The 12,673-nt window shown below is 44.4% G+C and overlaps 1 protein-coding gene across 1 annotated transcript in view; it reads right to left on the bottom strand.

The window, feature by feature from the left end:
- Positions 1–12,673, bottom strand: part of LOC126210492 (zinc finger protein 808-like) — a 180,124-nt gene that overhangs the window by 114,641 nt on the left and 52,810 nt on the right. Inside the window, exon 4 of the mRNA XM_049939724.1 lies at positions 2,741–2,797. Within this exon, the coding sequence (XP_049795681.1) occupies positions 2,741–2,797 (57 nt within the window). The remainder of the gene's footprint in view (positions 1–2,740; positions 2,798–12,673) is intronic.

Genomic DNA, 12,673 nt, shown 5'->3' with positions numbered 1-12,673 from the left:
TATGCAGATGTAGAATTTTTGTGTTTCTAATTCTTAGGTAGAAGCTAGTAGCTCACAATTGGTTCACCTCTTACTTTAGCATCAGACAGCAAAAGGTTGTTATTCACAGTGTTGAGAATGGCTGTGATGTGAGGTCTGAGTGGGTTACAGTGAAGTGGAGGGGGGGGGGGGGGGGCTGGTATCAATGTTGGGGCCACTTCTATTCCTTATTTATATAAATGATATGTCCACTAGTATTACAGGTAACTCTAAAATATTTCTGTTTGCTGATGACACTAGCCTGGTAGTAAAGGATGTTGTGTGGAACATTGGCTCAGTTTCAAATAGGGCAGTTCATGACATAAGTTCATGGCTTGTAGAAAATAAACGCTAAATCACATTAAGACTCAGTTTTTACAGTTTCTAGTACACAATTCAACAAAAACTGACTCAATTTCACAGAATGGGCATATCATTAGTGAAACTGGACAGTTCAAACTTCTAGGTGTTCAGATAGATAGTAAGCTGTCGTGAAAAGCCCACACTCAGGATCTTGTTCAAAGACTTAATGCTTCCATTTTTACTATTCGAATGGTATCTGAAGTGAGTGATCGTTTGACATGAAAATTAGTCTACTTTGCATATGTCGTATTTTATTATATTTTGGGGTAACTCTTCCCATTATAAAAGGATATTTTTGACTCAGAATGGGCGGTTCGGGCAATAAGTGGTGTAAGTTCACAAACCTTTTGTCAACCCCTGTTGGGAGACTGGGTATTTTGACACCTACCTACTACCTACCTCCCTCCCTACCTACCTACCTACCTACCTCCCTCCCTCCCTCCCTCCAGAAATCAAACCTGCATTTAGATTGGACTTCCTTAACTCTTGTTGCAGAAAGGTATGCAGTATACTGCTGCATCCATTTTCAATAAGGTACCACTAGAATTCAAAAATCTTAGCAGTAATCCACATGCTTTCAACTCCTATTCTGTCGAGGAGTTCCTTGAAAAATTAAGCTGATTCTTGTTGTGTTCTTGACTATGTTTACTTAAACTTATGTATTGACTTTTTTCAGGTTCATAAACATTTTATCTGGTGCAGAGAGAGAGAGAGAGAGAGAGAGAGAGAGAGAGAGAGAGGATACGAAAGTTTCCATTTGGGTCTATTTCTATTCTTCCTCTGTATGGTAATCAATGGTCTTTCACATTATTAGTTATCATATTACAATTTGAGAGATAGTAGTGCAAGATTATTCATTATATGTAAATTAGGGTGGAGAAGGAGAAAGGAAAGCAAAAGCAAGGAAATATTTATGTCTGTTACATTTGGGGGTTTATATAGAATCAGCGGCGATGAGTGAAAATCTGTGCTGAACCAGGATTCAAACTGGGATCTGGACACAGTGTTTATAATAACTGCGTGGACTGTATCAGCACCCTCTCAACTGACCTACATTCCCACCTAGCACTGCCTATCTGCAGTCCCTGTCGATGTCGTCCTTGCTCGCTACTCTTGATATCCCCACAGGAGATTGAACATAATTGTGCATCTGCACTGAAGGTGGTGGATTCACTGCCCATCAAGGCGAATCAATTATGTGAATGCGTGCGTCACATATCACATCATGAAAGAGAGCCTCCTGGGATGTGGAACGATTCAAGCTATAAGTAACATGCAGGAGACAGCCACTGCAAGTTACTTCAGTACATCAAACAAGCTAATGAGTACAACTAGCGCTCACCTACTTAGGAGGGTGTTCTCTTAATCCTTGAGCAGGTGCACCTAAGTATAAAGTACCCCAACCACAAATAATATTGTCTTCTTCCATTTGAGTGTTGTTTTAAAAGTGCAAGGTTGTACCTAATCCTTTGTTATTGCTTCAGCTAAGACAGTGACAAGGTGTGTTGTCATACATCCAAATGAGCAGCAATAATAGAAAATAAACATCACGCTTGGTGAAAAAAAATTTATGATGCATGCACGAAAATGACCCACATTATGAGCTAGCAGCACAATCCCATGATGAGGCAGTCATCTACAAGGTACTTAGTAATCAAATAAGTGGCTGGCTGGGATCTGATGCAAACTGCTCTGTTTAATGCTTAGAGTTGGTCATTACTGGGGGTAACACTTGTATGCAACAACAGAGTAACATAATAGAAGTTCATTTATTACTGTTTAATTAAACAGTGATTTGGCTCAGATAATGTATGTTTATTTCATAGTTGTTTAATTAAACTAAGATTAAAGTGTGATTTTGCTCATAAAGTTTACCTTGCTGGCATAAAGACAGATGTTCTTTAGATGTGTACAAAGTACACCACCTGCCTGCTTGTGTTATGAATCGCAGTGCCCCTGCTTGAGGGTTAAAGTTTTAATCGCCCCACTAAAAAAACAAAGTTCCTTACCTTTATTGTGCATTTACAGGTACATGTCTGCACTCTAGCTACACATTCAAATCCCTGTTCTACAATACCATAGTACGCTGCTAGGGGAATTAAAACCGAATGACACACCCCACATCCACTTCACCACTGTACTGTACCAGTTTGTTTTAGCTCATCTAGCAAGAAAAATGGTACAAGGATTTGAATCTGTACCAGGACTGTAAACATGTACCTGTAAACAAACAAAAAATTTATTATGTAACTATTTTATTTTCAAAGTAATAAAACTTTACGACAGGCCCCTCCACATGACTAGTTATGGAAGTTACATCTTGCGTACACAGAGAGAAATACTCTACGACATCACTTACCTCTTTCTTCACCTTTATTGGCTCATACACATCATCATCTTCAGAAATTTCCACTTTCTGCAAAAATTAATGTGGATTATATTAATGTAGCTTCATCCGTAACACACACACACACACACACACACACACACACACACACACACACACAAAAAGAAATTTAAATCCTTTGTGAAAGGAGAGATTCTATTCTTAATTTTTTTTGTGATAAAGGCACAGTAAATGCAACTTCACAGAACTTATAAGGGGGTGGGGTGGCAACAATGTGGAAATGCCGAAAGCACTATCATGCCTTTCATGGCTTTTAAAACACCTTCCAGCACTCTCAGACTTCAGCGGGATCACATTATTCCGCCTTCCCTGGGTGCAGAATAAATCTTCCTGAAACACCTAACACTGGGACTACCTCGCCTGCGGAAGCACCCACAATACGAACACCAACAATTCGTCCACATTCAGAGTCACTTAGCTCTGATGTATCGCACTCACAGCTACACAGAACACTGTTCTGACCACAAAGTATTGAGAACATTGAACAGGTGCTGTGTGTGGTCAGTTACAACAGCAGAACCTGCAGGCTCGGCCAGCACCTGCTTTTACTGTATGTTCAAGCACACGTTTCCTTTGGTGTTTTCTTATTTTTGTCCAACCCCTTTATATCCTACTAGTTCAAGCTTATAGGAGACACTGGTGGCTTTAACAATAATATCAGTCAAGTTTTATCTGAAGCTCACTCACAAAGAATGTACGAAGTGCTGTGCTATAACTATATGCTTTCCATTTTACAGTGTGTTACGAACTATCCAGTGTCTAGTGACACAAATTTTGTTTCATAGCCAAACAGCTGCAATATGAAAGAACATCCTCCCCTCCTACTCCTGTAGCACTCCAAGTAAGAAGCAGTGAGAGGGTAGTGATGGCAAACAGTACCTCTAGGAGTATTGAGGGCTTGTGAGCATGAGGTGTCACCCACACAAATACAGAATTGGCATGCCATTAAATTTTCTGGCGCAATCATCACAGGACCTAAATGCCTGCCATTGCCAATGTCTACATAAGGAAATCAACTGTGGTATACCAGCACTTCACCATAACATAGACATCTACCAACACTCTCCACAAGTGTGTGGTGAGGATACTTTTTGTTATCTCGTATATCAGGAATTCTTCCCATTCCATTTATGTAAAGAGTGTGGGGAGAGTGACCGCTAAAATCCCTCTGTGCATAAGGTAATCAGCCTACCTTGTCCCCAAAGTTCCTACGAGACTGGTGTGTAGGCATCTATATAGTACATATCTGTATTCTTCACTTAATACTAGTTCTAGGAATTAGCAGAAATTGTCTCTAATGTATCTCTTTCTCCCCACCCTCCTGAATTTATCGTCCATTAATTAACCTCCCTTTACCCATATGCTACAATTTAATGATTTGTGCTATTTTTGTCAGGTTATTGACAGTTTCAAAGAGAGCATCAGGCAATGACTGACAAACTGGGGCAAGTAACACAATAGAAGCTAAGTGGGTAGCTTTGAGAGCCGAAATGGTGAAGGCAGTAGAATAACAACTACACAACAGAAATCCTTGGGTAATACAAGATACAGAACCATTTTCTTTAACAGTACCAAATTTAATGGCATAATGTATAAACTAGAGGAACGGTTTGCATGGGTCATTATTGAACTTGCACCCTTGTCAAACTTTTCCTAAATGACTAAGAGAAGATTTTAATCTAAGAATGACAAACTATAAAAGCGAAATATACTAAAAACACTACAGAGACATAAAGTGAGTTATTTATTTTTTAATGTGATCAGTGGCACTACTAGCATCCACCTGTTGCAGACATCAGCATAATCTCTCGTATCACACTTAAGTAACTAACATCCATGCATCTAGCCACCCATCTCTCCCATCATCACTTCATATTCATACTCTCTGGGAATGGCTAAAGGACAAATTTAAGGATTTCAAACCATATTTCACTAGGGGTAATATAGATACCACCTAGAGGAAAATTAAAGAGGCATTTGGAGGAAAGAGAAGCAGCTGTATGAACATTAAGAACTCCGGTGGAAAACTAGTGCTAAGCAACGAAGGGAAAGGCGGAAGGAGTAAATAGAGGGTCTGTGCTAGATTGATAGATTAAGGAAAGGCAAACCTACATTTCTAGCATTTGTAGACATAGAGAAAGCTTTTGACAATGTTGACTGGAATACTCTCTTTCAAATTCTGAAGGTGGCAGGGGTAAAATACAGGGAGCGAAAGGCTATTTACAATTTGTACAGAAACCAGATGGCAGTTATAAGAGTCGAGGGGCATGAAAGGGAAGCAGTGGTTGGGAAGGGAGTGAGACAGGGTTGTAGCCTGTCTCCAATGTTATTCAATCTGTATATTGAGCAAGCAGTGAAGGAAACAAAAGAAAAATTCAGAGTAGGTATTAAAATCCATGGAGAAGAAATGAAAACTTTGAGGTTCGCCGATGACATTGTAAATCTGTCAGACTTAGAAAAGGACTTGGAAGAGCAGCTGAACGGAATGGACAGTGTCTTGAAATGAAGATATAAGATGAACATCAACAAAAGCAAAAAGAGGATAATGGAATGTAGTCGAATTAAGTCGGATGATGCTGAGGGAATTAGATTAGGAACTGAGACACTTAAAGTAGTAAAGGAGTTTTGTTATTTGGGGAGCAAAATAACTGATGATGGTCGAAGTAGAGAGGATATAAAATGTAGACTGACAATGGCAAGGAAAGCGTTTCTGAAGAAGAGAAATTTGCTAACATCGAGTATAGATTTAAGTGTCAGGAAGTCGTTTCTGAAAGTATTTGTATGGAGTGTAGCCATGTATGGAAGTGAAACATGGACACTAAATAGTTTGGACAAGAAGAGAATAGAAGCTTTCAAAATGTGGTGCTACAGAAGAATGCTGAAGATTAGATGGGTAGATCACATAACTAATGAGGAGGTATTGAATAGAATTTGGGGAGGAGTTTGTGCCGCAACTTGACAAGAAGAAGAGACTGGTTGGTAGGACATGTTCTGAGGCATCAAGGGATCACCAATTTAGCGTTGGAGGGCAGCGTGGAGGGTAAAAATCGTAGAGGGCGACCAGGAGATGAATACACTAAGCAGATTCAGAAGGATGTAGGTTGCAGTAAGCACTGGGAGATGAAGAGGCTTGCACGGGATAGAGTAGCAGGGAGAGCTGCATCAAACCAGTCTCAGGACTGAAGACCACAACAACAACAACAACAACAACAACAACAACAACAACAACTACACTGATGAACTAGAAAGCAATATTATAGAAATGGAAACGGACATAGAGGAAATGGGATGGAAGGTATGATACTGCGGGAAGAATTTGACACGGTACTGAATGACCTAAGTCGAAACAACTGATAGCTTTGGAACAGCCAGCCATGACAATACTCCTCCATCTGGTGTGCAAGATGTACGAGTAGGTGAAATACTCTTCAACTTCAAGAAGAATATAATAATTCCAATTCCATGGAAAGAATTTGTCAGAAGATGTGAAAATTATCAAACTATATGCTTTACAGATGAATGGAAAAACTGGTAAAAGCCTTTCTCAGAGAAGATTGGTTTGGATTCTGGAGAAATGTAGTGACACGCAAAGCAATACTGACCCTACAACTTATATTGGAAAACAGGTTAAGGTAAGATAAACCTATGTTTATAGCATTTGTAGACATGGAGAAAGCTGATTAAAACTGTGTGCCGGACCGAGACTCAAATTCGGGACCTTTGCCATTTGCGGGCAAGTGCTCTACCATCTGAGATGCACAAGCACGACTCACGACCCATCCTCACAGCTCTAATTCTGCCAGTACCCCGTCTCCTACCTTCCAAACTTCACAGAAGCTCTTCTTCCGCTGCAGAGTGAAAATCTCGTTCTGGAAACATCCCCTAGGCTGTGGCTAAGCCATGTCTCTCCAATATCCTTTTTTCCAGGAGTGCTAGTTCTGCAAGATTCGCAGAAGAGCTTATGTGAAGTTTGGAAGGTAGCAAATGAGGTACTGGCAGCTGTGAGGACAGGTAGTGAGTCGTGCTTGGGTAGCTCAGATGGTACAGCACTTGCCCTGTGAAAGACAAAAGTCCCAAGTTCGAGTCTCGATCCGGCACACAGTTTTAATCTGCCAGGAAGTTTCATCTAAGTGCACACTCTGCTGCAGAGTGAAAATCTCATTATAGAGAAAGCTTTTGACAATGTTGACTGGAATACTCTTTTTCAAATTCTACAGATGGCAGAGTGAAAATCTCGTTCTGGAAACATCCCCTAGGCTGTGGCAGGGAGCAAAATATTTACACTATGTACAGAAATGAGACAGCATTGTTAAGAGTTGAGGGTGATGAAAGGGAAGCAATGGAAGAAATAACAACTCAGATTTCTTAATGACATTGTAATTCCGTCAAAACAGCAAAGGACTTGGAAGAGCAGTTGAACGGAATGGACAGTGTCTTGAAAGGAGGATATAAGATGAACATCAAGAGAAGCAAAACGAGGATAATGGAATGTAGTCGAATTAAGTCGGGTGATGCTGAGGGACTTAGATAAGGAAATGAGACACTTAAAGTAGTAAAGGAGTTTTGATATTTGGGGAGCAAAATAACTGATGATGGTCGAAGTAGAGAGGATAAAAAATGTAGACTGAATATGGCAAGAAAAGAGTTTCAGAAGAAGAGAAATTTGTTAACATCAAGTATATATTTGTGTGTCAGGAAGTCTTTTCTGAAGGTATTTGTATGGAGTGTAGCAAAGTATGGAAGTAAAGCATGGATGATAAACAGTTTAGACAAGAAGGGAATCAAAGCTTTTGAAAGATGCTGAAGATTAGATTAATACATCATGTAATTAATGAGGTGGTACAGAATATAATAGAGGAGACAAGAAATACATGGCACAACCTGACTAGAAGATCAGATCGGTTAGCAGGACACATTCTGAGACATCAAGGGATCACCAATTTAGTATTGGAGGGAAATGTGGTTGGTTGCTTTGTGGGATTGAAGGGACCAGACTACTAGCACCATAGGTCCCTTTTTCCACTAACTTTAAACACCCACAAAGAATAAGAACAAATAATGGAGATGACAAGAGACGACACAGGACAAGAAAGACACAGGCGGAGACCAGAAAAAAGGAATTAAAATCACACGGAGTGTGACAGTGGTTGGCCGACCATAGAAACAAAAAAGGAAAAGCCAACCACCAGGAAACGCACTAAAAACCCCAGTCTAAAATCGTAGACCAAAGGCCAGACTCAACCAAAAAAAAAGGAGAAACACTTAGATCAAGTGATAAAAAACCCCTGCATGAATAAAACTAAACTAAATCGGCCATCGCAATGTCATCTGATAAAAGTGCAGGAAGCGTATCAAGCAGCACAAACGTCTGCCTGAGCAGAGTTAAAAGCAGGCAGTCCAACAAGATGTGGGCCACCGTCAAAGCTGACCCACAGTGACATAAAGGTGGGTCCTCGCAGCGCAATAAATAGCTGTGTGTCATCGAAGTGTGGCCAATGCACAGCTGGCAGAGGACAACATAGTCCTTGCGAGAGACCTGCAAGGAGGAGTGCCACGCACCGGTAGCCTCCTTGATGGCCCTAAGTTTGTTGGGTGAAGGAAGGGCAAGCCATTCTTCACCACAGGTGCAAAGTACCTTCTGCCACAAAACTGACCTAAGGTCACTCTCTGAAAGGCCAATTTCCAAGGCTGGTGCACTGACAGCCTGTTTGGCCAGCGTGTCAACACGTTCATTTCCCGGGATGCTGACATGACACGGGGTCCACACAAAGACCACAGAGCGGTCGCAACGGGCAAGAGTATGGAGGGACTCCTGGATAGCCATCACCAGATGAGAGTGAGGGAAACACTGATCGATAGCTCGTACACTGCTCAGGGCGTCACTACAGATAACGAAGGTCTCACCTGAACAGGAGCGGATATACTCTAGGACGCGAGAGATGGCGACCAGCTTGGCAGTGAAAACACTGCAGCCAGTTGGCAATGAGCATTGTTCATGATGATCCCCTAGAGTAAGAGCATAACCAACAAGACCAGCAACTTTAGAACCGTCAGTATAGACAACGTCAGAGCCTTGAAACGTGGCAAGGATTGAAATAAAGCGGCGGCGGAGGGCCTCAGGAGGGACTGAGTCCTTTGGGCCCTGTGCCAAATCGAGCTGAAGGCATGGGTGGGGCACATGCCATGGGGGTATACGCAGAGGGGCTCAAAAAAGAGGTGGAAGAGGGAAAACCTGAAGCCCAGGGAGAAGAGCTCTGACGCGAACCGCAATTGTACACCCTGAGCGGGGCCGCCATTCGGAAGATTGACGACCGACTGAGGGAACAGGAGACGCTAATTGGGATACCCAGGCAAGCTACACAAATGTGTAGCATAAGCGGCCAATAATCGTTGGTGCTGGAACCGCAATGGAGGGACACCTGCCTCCACAAGTATGCTGTTGACACTTTTAGAGGCTGTCGCTGTTTGGGTGTGGACGCCTCAGGCTGTTACTGACTGCAGTCTCTACCTTCCACCGGATGGTGATGTCCCGCAGCATGTCCTGGCTGCACTGATAGACCAATTGCCGCCACCTTTTTTGTTACTGGGCGACTTCAACGCCCATAACCCTCTGTGGGGTGGATCAGTGGAAACAGGCCAAGGCAGCATCATTGACCAAGTATTGTCACAGCTCGACCTTTCTCTTTTAAATACTGGTGCAGGATGGGGTCCAGCAACTGCAATGCGGAAGGGGATGCCAAACCATGAGCCAGGCTCCCATAATCTAGACAGGACTGAATTAACACCTGGTACAGCTGTAGAAGGGCAGACCAATCAGCACCCCAGCTGGTGTGACACAAGTAACAGAGAGCGTTAAGGTGCCACCAGTCTTTTTAACCTGCTGAATATGAGGGAACCAAGTCAACCGGGTATCCAAAAACCAATCCCAAAAACTAATGTGTCTCCACCACAGCAAGAGGTTCGCCGTCAAGATAAAGCTGTGGAATAGGGTGAACAGTGCATCACCAGCAGAAATGCGTAATGCAGGTCTTGGCAGCCGAAAACTGGAAGCTGTGCGCTACAGCCCAAGACTGTGCCTTGCGGATAGCGCCCTGCAGTTGCCATTCAGCAGCTAAAGTAAAGGCAGAAGTCGTCAGCATACAAGGAAGCTGAGTCAGACGTTCCCACTGCCACAGCGAGCCCGTTAATTGCAATTAAAAAGAGGCAGACACTTAAGACACATAATTGTGGTACCCCATTCTCATGAACTCAGGAGGAACTATAGGAGGCCGCAACTTGCATGCGGAAGGAATGATGCAACAGAAAATTTTGTATGAAAATCTGGAGCAGACCCCAATCATGAAGCGTAGAGAGGATGTGATGTCGCCACGACGTATAGTACGCCTTCCGCATGTCAAAAAAGACGGCGACCAGATGCTGACAGCGGGCAAAGGCCATACGGATGGCAGACTCAGTCACACCAGATTATCAGTGGCAGAGCAGCCCTTACGGAACTCACCCTGAGACGCAGCCAGAAGGCCTTGAGACTCAAGTAGCCAACATAACCTCCGGCTGACCATGCATTCAAGCAACTTACAAAGAACGTTGGTGAGGCTAATGGGGCGGTAGCTGTCCACCTCCAGTGGGTTCTTGCCAAATTTCAACACAGGGATTATGATGCTTTCCCACCATTGCGATGGGAACTCACCCTCAACCCAGATATGGTTGAAAAGGTCTAGGAGGCATCACTGGCAGTCCACTGAGAGGTGTTTGAGCATCTGACAGTGGATGCGATCTGGCCCGAGAGCCGTATCAAGGCAAGCGGCTAGGGCACTTTGGAATTCCCACTCACTGAACGGAGCATTGTACGATTCAGGGTGGCGGGTGTGAAATGAAATGCTCCGACTTTCCAACTGCTCTTTCAGGGAGCGGAAGGCCATGGGTAATTCGCAGAAGCGGAACTCTGAGCAAAATGCTCCGCTAAGTGGTTTGCAATTGTGTCAGAGTCAGTACAGACTGCTCCAATCAATGAAAGTGCAGGTATGCTGATGGGGGTCTGATAGCCATAGAGTCACCTGATCTTAGCCCAAACCTGCGATGGAGAGGTACGGAGACCAATAGTGGAGAGATACCTTTCCCAGCACTCCTGCTCACATTGGTGAATGAGGCAGCGGGCTCGCACATGGAGCCGTTTAAAGGCGATGAGGTGTTCCAATGAGGGATGTCGCTTGGGATGCTGGAGTGCCCGCCTGCGATCTTTAATTGCCTCAGTGACCTCAGGTGACCACCAGGACACAGTCCTCCACTGAGGGGACCCAGAAGAACAGAGAATGGCATATTCTGCAGCAGTAATGATGCCGGTGGTGACCGAGTGAACTACCACATCAATGGCATCACTGGAAAGAGGCTCAATAGTGGCAGTGGAGGAGAACAAGTCCCAGTCAGCCTTATTCATAGCCCATCTGCAGGGGTGCCCAGAAGAGTGATGCTGTGGCAGTGACAGAAAGATCAGAAAGTTGTTACTACCACTCAAATCGCCATGCAGACTCCATTGGACAGATGGTAATAGGCTAGGGCTGCAGATCGAAAGGCCGATGGCTGACTACATGCCATGCGCCACATTGAAATGTGTGAAGGCATCAGTATTTAAAAGAGAAAGGTCGAGCTGTGACAATACTTGGTCAATGATGCTGCCTTGGCCTGTTTCCACTGATCCACCCCACAGAGGGTTATGGGCGTTGAAGTCGCCCAGAAACAAAAAAGGTGGCGGCAATTGGTCTATCAGTACAGCCAGGACATGCTGCGGGACATCACCATCCAGAGGAAGGTAGAGACTGCAGTCAGTAACAGCCTGAGGCGTCCACACCCAAACAGCGACAGCCTCTAAAAGTGTTTGTAGAGGGACAGACTCGCTGTAAAGAGAGCGAAGGACGTAGATGCAGGCGCCGCCAGCTACCCTCTCATAAGCTGCCCGGTTCTTAAAATAACCACGACAGCCACAGAGAGCAAGGTTTCGCATCGCCGGAAACAAAGTTTCCTGAAGAACAATGCAGAGGAAAGGGTGAAAGCTGAGAAGTTGTCGGAGCTCAGCAAGATGTTGGAAAAAACCGCTGCAGTTCCACTGGTGGATGACATTGTCCATGGCCGAGAAAGGTGTGAAGGGACCGAGGAGGCAGATTATGCCACTGGGTCACCTGGTGCCACCGATTGAGTACTGACGGGAGCGACATCCATCATATCTGAGGGACCGGTGAGATCTAGGTACTCAGCGGATGCCAGAATCTCCACTGCGTCCTCAGATGCAGAGCTTATAGGTAGCAGTGGAGTGGGTGCCACCGCAATTTCCTTGGTCTTAGGGGTCTTTGATTTCGATTTCTCTCGCTGTTCCTTTGGTTGCCCTTGCTGGGAGGGCTTCTTTGATTCAGTCCGGGACTGAAGAGGAGCGCGAAGCCCTACGACCAGCTACCTGGGGCTTCTTCAGCCCCTGGCGAGTGTCTGGTTTGCCACTTGTAGGAACCTCGGAAGGGAGTGACCCAAGGGATCAGAAGCCGAAAAAGACTTACGCTTCTCCGGCTTAGAAGTGGGGACTGGTGCCCCAATGGTTGAGGGGGTGCTGTTCCCGAGGTAGGTGGTGTGGGAGCAACAGGGAGGGAATAGCCCCCCACCATTAAGGGGGCAGGTGTGGTCCTTCGGCTCTGAGAGCTGACTGTATGTGGTGCAATGGATGGAGCTGTAACAGGAGTGACAGTGGTGGCATAAGACAAGGTCATGCGCACGGGATGAAGCTGTTCAAATTTCTGTTTAGCCTCAGTGTAGGTCAGTCGGCACAGGGTCTTGTATTCCATTATTTTTCGTTCCTTCTGTAGAATCTTACAGTCCGGCGAGCAAGGGGGATGGTGCTATCCG

This window comes from Schistocerca nitens, chromosome 10 (genome assembly GCF_023898315.1).
Source record: "Schistocerca nitens isolate TAMUIC-IGC-003100 chromosome 10, iqSchNite1.1, whole genome shotgun sequence".
Lineage (NCBI taxonomy): Eukaryota > Metazoa > Arthropoda > Insecta > Orthoptera > Acrididae > Schistocerca > Schistocerca nitens.
Note: the sequence above shows the minus strand (reverse complement) of the source record. Positions and strands in the feature narration are given on the sequence as shown.